We start from the raw sequence: 7,380 nt of genomic DNA, 5'->3' as shown, positions 1-7,380 counted from the left end.
AATGTTCAGAAAGTCAACAGTCGACTAGGTTGACCTAAAAGTCAACTGGGGTCAAAAAAAAAGTCAAAACTCCTGATTTTTTGTCAACATCCTCATTATGAAGTATCATTCGCCATTTAATAAAGAATTGATCATGATTCATCAGGAAAAGATCAGAAATCAAGAAATTCAAAAGTTTCTAAATAAGGGTTTTCAAGGAGAAAGTCAACCCAACTTTGACCAGTCATAACTCCCACATGGAACATCAGAAATTTCCCATCCAAAGCTCAATTTGAAGGAAATTGAATTCTCTACAAATTTGTCTCTCACAAGCCAAGGCCAGAAATACACCATTTGGGAGATATGAGCAAAAACATTACAGGTCCTTCAAAAAGATCGCAAAAAGCCATTTTTTCTCAAAGCTCATATCTTGAACATGGTAGACTCAATTGAGATGAGACCAAAAAGGCTGGTTAGAGGACTCTTTAAGATTTCCAAAAATTCCTAGAACACTCCCATACAATAAAAATGGAGAGAGTTATGATTGGTAGAAATTGGTCAAAATTCAAGAAAAGGGTGAAACCCTAATTAGACAATTTTGTATTTTTGAGTTAATGGGCTTAAAACATGTACCTTAAACACATCCATGATCTGTCTAAGAACTTCAAATCCCATCAAATTATTTTTGTACTCATTATTCATATTTATTTGGTTTTTATTCAACTAAAAGCTAAACAAATTGAATAAAATATAAAAATAATGGAATTAATTTGCAGGGTCTTATTTACAGTTATTTAAGGAGTCCAAATAAAGATCCAACTCGTGCTAGCTTGTGGTAAAATGGAAATCTCCAAAATTATAAAGAGTTAACATATATTTTCTCAATTTTTCAAGATGAAAAAAGAAACAAGGTCCAAGCCCAAAAACAACCCTAATGCACTCTCTTATATACCTACAACATGGGCAGCGTGAGGCAGGGATTGGCAGCCATAAAAATAGGATTTCAAAGCTTCAAAAAAACTCATGAAGCTAGGGCACGATCAAATCATCTCTCCAGCAAGTTTCAGTGACTTTAAAGCGTTCTATCACTCTCTTGCAATGCTCAGGGATCGATCCAAGTCATCTCCCAAAGCCAGAGTCTCCCTAATCGTGCCATATAGATGTCACCGGTGAGATGATTCTTTTTGAAATTGGACTCGATAATATATGTGTTGTGGTGCGTTTTACGTGCGTATTCTTTTTCAGGACAATCATTAAGACAGGTTTAACGCACCACATGGATGTTTAAGGACGAGAGTTCTGATCTGCCATTGATGAAGGTCAAGGTCGGGACATTCCAGAAACCCTAGCTACGATGCGTTTCAGGCCAAGGGGATGAGTCCATTGGAATCGCAGCATGCCAATTGGTATACCTGGGTTATTTTCTTGCGCGTTTTGGTTTGATTTCGCAGGCTTTGGAAAACCCTCTCGCCGGAGGGGATGATCGGATTTACTGTTCCGATGTTGACAATTGGTTGGAAGATGGGACCTGCGCATGTGGCACCTTCGTGTGCTGCTATTGGTTGGTCAGTAAGTCCAAGTTCCCATTCCGTTTTTGATTGGCCCGTCAAAGGGTGATGGGGCCCACGCTTGACTCTCTTGAAAATCTAAACCAAAGTCTTTTTATTTATTAATTGTGATATTATTAACAGCGAATGAACATGGTAGAGATGGCAAAGCATATGTATTGTTGACATTGGGGACCCAGGCTCGATTCCCAGGGTCGTTCATTAATTTTCACCATTTGTTTGTTTAAGCCTGCTTACTGATCCCATGCCGTCTCCCTGCGAGAGCCCATCATGCAACCTCATGCGTTCATCGTCAGATCACGCTGAAGACTGATCCGACGCCCCACAGCACGCAACCTCACCATAGACCCTCATGGAGCAGCCACGCAGGATCAGAGCTAAGTGCCTCAAATTTTTTTTATTATTATTTATTATTTATTTGTTTTGTTTTATTATTTAGTTTCTACATTTTGCTTTTTAATAAAAATATATAGTTTAACTAATTTTTTTTAAATTTCAACTTCCTTTCTTTTTTTTATACATAAAAATGTTTTTTAACTAATTTAATTTAAATTAATAATTTTAAATAAGGTTAGATTTATAATTAGTTTATTATTATTATTATTAAATTAATTATGTTTATGCCTTAAATCCTGATTTTAGCATGATAATTAATCACTGTCATTGGTAGGTGTTGTCCATTAACCTTAGCCTATTAACCATAGTTAATTTCTGTCCCTTTTGGGTTTTGCCTTTTAGTTTTTGTCTAAATTTTTACTGTTTTAATCTGCCACGTTATAATCGTTGAGATCACTCTTACACTAAAACCTCTTCTCTTCTTTGCGCAAATTTTCAGGGTTACCTCTAGTTCTTCAGCCACGCGCCTCACCCAATCAAAAAGCTAAGTTTTCTAATTTCTTTATTTAATAACATTTTTATTTTTATTTCTTATTTTGCCTTATAAAAATTAGGTTTATTTTCAATAGTTGATGAATTACTCCTACACTCACCCCTATTATGTTCTGTGTAATTCTCAGATGTTCAGAGTCAATGTTCGAGGGATATCAAGGCATTCGAAGATATGCCTTTATTTTTTATTTTTTGTTACCCTATAAGGGTTTCCGCCTTTTAATTTTCCCCATCCCCGCAGGTGTTTATTGTAATAGCGTAGGAACTTTTATTTTTCTGCCTTTTATTTCTGCTTTTATTTTATTTTAATTGCGTGGTTAGTAATTTAGGGAGTGATAACCATGAATTGAACGTAGATCACCTAATTATAAGATAAATGTCATCGAAGTTAACCACATGATTGTTGCATCCACACACCTTTAGGGTAATCCCTCTTGTTGCCTGTTGCCTTATATTGTTGCCTGTTGCCTTTAAATTGTTAAAATAGTCAAGTCCCTCGATTCTGAGGATACCTAAAGCAAATGTTGCCTTCAAAGTTATTGAAACTCCCTCGAGGTTGCCTTATAAAGAATAATTGTCCCTATTGCTAAGGTATCCTCGCATGATGCCTAAAAAGATAAAATGACTATTATATCCTTTCCTTAGACTACATGCCCTCTTTATGGCATGGGACAATCTTGTGGTGAATGATAATCTCGATGACCCTTAAACATCCAATTGAAAGACTTCCTGCCCTCTTATGGCATGGATAGATCCTTTCGCCTGAAAAGCTAAAAGATATTTTTATCAGAAATTTTGGCATATTTGTGGGGATGATATTTTTGCAGCAGCTTCGGTTTGGTTGGATCGTGGTTTTTTTCCGGATTCTCTCAATGAAACAAATATTTGCTTGATTCCTAAGTGTGCTAAACCTCAGACTATGAAAGAACTAAGGCCTATTTCTTTGTGCAATGTTGCTTATAAGCTGGTGGCTAAATTGCTAGCGAATAGGATGAAGAGATGCTTGGTGAAATGTGTGTCTGAGGAACAGTCCGCGTTTATGGAAAATCGTTCCATTTTGGATAATGCGATGATGGCAATTGAGATTATCCATGCGCTCAAGCGTAGAACAGGTGGTAATAAGGCTCATATGGCATTGAAGATCGATATTAGTAAGGCCTATGATAGGGTAGATTGGGGTTTTCTGAGGGAGATGTTAAGGAGATTGGGTTTTGCAGATAGGTGGATTCATTGGGTGATGATGTGTGTGACATCTGTGAGTTATTCGGTTCTTGTGAACTCAGACAGAGTTAGACCAATCAAACCAGGAAGAGGGTTGAGGCAAGGTGACCCATTGTCACCTTATCTTTTTCTTCTCATAGCTGAAGGTCTTTCAGCTCTTATAAAAGGTGCTGTTGCTCGAGGGGATATCCACGGTGTTCAGATATGCTGAGGGGCGCCTAGTGTGTCCCATCTGCTTTTTGCTGACGATTGTTTTTTATTTTGCTGGGCTACCATTTCAGAGGTGTCTCACCTTATGGAGTTACTTAAAATCTATGCCGCTGCATCCGGCCAAGAAATTAATATGACAAAGTCAGAGGTTTTTTTTAGTCGTAATCTTAGCATTCCGACCCAAGAGGATATTGCTAAAATGATGGGAGTTCGTCATGTTCTAGGAACAGGTCCTTATTTGGGCCTACCGTCGATGATAGGCCGCAGTAAGAAAGAGACTTTTGCTTTTATAAAAGATCGTATTTGGAAGAGAATTAATTCTTGGAGGGGTCGGTCTTTGTCGAAGGCAGGTAAAGAGGTGATGATAAAATCTGTTCTACAATCTATTCCTTCTTATATCATGAGCGTGTTTGTTATTCCTGACGGCGTGGTTAATGATATTGAGAAGATGTTAAATTCCTTTTGGTGGGGAGGTGGTGGAGGTCATAAAGGCATTCACTGGTTGACTTGGGAGAAGTTGGTGTGTTCAAAGCGAGATGGTGGTTTGGGGTTTAGAGATTTTAGGGCCTTCAACTTAGCTATGGTTGCTAAACAGGGTTGGAAGTTGTTGTCTTATCCCGACTCATTAGTTTCCAGATTTTTCAAAGCAAGGTACTTTCCAAATTCCTCTTTTTTGGATGCGAATTTAGGCTCTAATCCGAGTTTTGTGTGGAGAAGTCTCTGGAAGGCTAAGGATGTGTTATCTTTGGGCTGTAGGTGGAGTATTGGGAATGGTAGTAATATTAAGGTCTTACATGAACCTTGGCTTCGCGGGAGAAATGATTTCCGCCTTAGAGGTCCGTTTCCCGAAGGTGTGTATCAACTTTCGGTTCAAGATCTTCTCTTACCTAATGTTAAGAGTTGGAACACTCGAGTTGTTAATTCCTTATTTGATCAGGTTGCTGCGAAAGACATCTTGAGTATTCCCTTGATTGAGGAGGTTGTAGAGGATAAGCTTGTTTGGGCTGAAGAGAAAAGTGGGGATTATAGTGTCCGTACGGGTTATAAACTTTGGAGGAATTCTCTCTCTTTTTCAACCAAAGTATAGAGTGGATGGAAATTGGGATAATTTGTGGAACATTATGGCTCCGCCTAGAGTTAAACACCTTCTTTGGAGAATTTGTCGTGATTGCTTACCTTCACGAAGAAGACTTCGACAACATTATGTTCAATGTTCTTTGTTTTGCCCGGTTTGCGACTTGGAAGTGGAAGATGATTGGCATACTTTCTTTGGTTGTCATGTTATTAATTCTTGTTGGCGGGAAGCAGGTTTGTCTTCTATTGTTGATCATCGTTTACAAACTTTTAGTGACGCTAAGTCTCTTATCCTTGATATTTGTTGTAGAGAAGAGAATAAAGATGCGGGGCATTTTGCTATGGTGTTAGAATGTATTTGGAAGAACCGTAATAATATTGTTTGGAATAATAATAGGGAATATCTCTCTAGAATTGGTATTCAAGCTTATTATAATTGGTTTGATTGGTTTGAGGCCCGTGAAGTTCAGGTGTCGAATATTATTCCTCAGCTCCCGCTGGTTTGGACTCCCCTCGCAGAAGGATGGCTGAAGTGTAATGTTGATGCTGGTTTTAGTAGACATTATCAGACTACAAATAGGAGTTGGTGTGTTCGGGATAATTTGGGAAGGTTTATCATTGCAGGTGTAGCATGGGATACTGGCCTTATATCTCCATTAGAAGCCGAAGCTTTGGCCATGAAAGAAGGTATTCATAATGCTATTGCTATGAATCTGACCAAAGTGATCTTCGAAAGCGATTCTCAGGTGGTGATACATGGAATCAATTCTATGGTTACCGGTAATTTTGAGTTTAATACTATCATTATGTCTATCCAAAGATTGTTGAGCTCTGTTACAAACTTTGAGGTTAAGTTTATTAAGCGTCAAGCGAATATGGTTGCCGACTCGTTAGTCAAGGCGGCCAATTCTTGGTCTAGACGTAGTATTGTTAATGTTAATCCTCCTTGTATTGATACTCTTTTGTTTAATGAAATGAATTAAGTTTCTTCTTGTCAAAAAAAAAATATATAAATGGAAAACACAAAATTATTTTACGAAAATAGTTTATTATTTTGAAAAAAAGACATTTTTTAAATAAATAAAAAATTATTCTACAACAATAATATATATATTTTAATTTTCTAAATATTATCTTAAAAAAAATATTGTATCTTAAATTGTAACTAATTTCAAAATAGAAATATTAGTAACATAAATAATTAAAAAAACAACACATTTTCTCGTATTTGGATTCATCTATTATTTAAAAAAAAATTATTTTTTATTTTTTTTAATTATATAAAATGTAATAACTCGTGGGTTCGCACAAATTCTGATCTGGACACCCTTCGTATAGTATCATGGGTACTGGTGCATTACACGCATATGTTTCTAAAATGTAATAACAATGAAAAACAGAAAGACAATTATTTAACCAAAAAAAAAGATTATTATTAAAAAAATTATACTTATATTTGGAGCATAAATATAGTGTTTTCATGTATACAAATATTTCGATTGGTCGTATATTTTTTTGTATGTAAATATTAAATTTGTTTTGATATTATTTATAATAATATTTATGTAATAATTTAATTTTATAAATATCAACTAATAACATAGTATTTGAAAATTATATCTTAATTATATAAATAAACATTAATAACATAAATAAATATGTTTTGGATGTTTCGGATCCATACATTATTTAAAATATATTTACTTTAAATTTCTTTAATTGTACAAAAATACAATAACTCGGTGACAAAACAGGGTGTGGTCCGTCGGGTCGGTTTGCATACCCATCAAAAAGTGGCGGTTTGTGTTGGGATTTTTGGCCCGCAACCCACTAATACCCGCTCCGTCAAAGTCCGCCGCCTTCCAAAATCCACATATCATATCCTTTCAGTCGTCCCTCCTTATGTCCGTCTTTTTTAGTTAATTCTAGCAATAACAACTCTTGATGGTTTTATTTTTTACATTTATTTGTGAATATATGCAATATTTTTAAGTAAAATTTACTAAAAAGATGCTTTATAGAAAATTATTCTAAAAATTAAGTAAAAAATCTAATTAAAATGTAAAAAAAAATAATTAATCTATTAAAAAAATGAAGAAAAAATTAGACGGGCAAACCCGCCACCTTGGCGGAGCGGCCTAGATTTCCATGCCCATTTTGACTTGCGGGCTTGTCTGTCCCTTTTTTTTACAGGCATAAGACGGGTCAACCGACTTGTTTTGCCACCCCTAAGTATAGATACCCGTGCGTTCGTACGGGTCCATTACGCACATATGTTTTTAAAATATTAATGTAATAAACGGTTGCCTATAATTTTTCCAAAAATATTATTTGATTCGATTGTATTATTTTCTCCTATATAAATGTTATTTTTGATTTGCCATTATTTACAAAATAATTGAATAAATAGTAAATTTGTTCCCGTTTTTTATCATTTTTT

At 35.5% G+C, this 7,380-nt stretch overlaps 1 protein-coding gene across 1 annotated transcript; it reads left to right on the top strand.

Annotated features, from left to right (window-relative positions):
- The first annotated feature begins 4,987 nt into the window (after positions 1 to 4,987).
- Positions 4,988 to 5,923, top strand: LOC131638841 (uncharacterized). The gene has a single exon (XM_058909386.1). The coding sequence runs from the start codon at positions 4,988 to 4,990 to the stop codon at positions 5,921 to 5,923; it is 936 nt and encodes a 311-aa protein (XP_058765369.1).
- Positions 5,924 to 7,380: the final 1,457 nt, after the last annotated feature.

Source organism: Vicia villosa, unplaced genomic scaffold, assembly GCF_029867415.1.
Source record: "Vicia villosa cultivar HV-30 ecotype Madison, WI unplaced genomic scaffold, Vvil1.0 ctg.002447F_1_1, whole genome shotgun sequence".
In the NCBI taxonomy this organism is placed as follows: Eukaryota; Viridiplantae; Streptophyta; class Magnoliopsida; order Fabales; family Fabaceae; genus Vicia; species Vicia villosa.
Note: the sequence above shows the minus strand (reverse complement) of the source record. Positions and strands in the feature narration are given on the sequence as shown.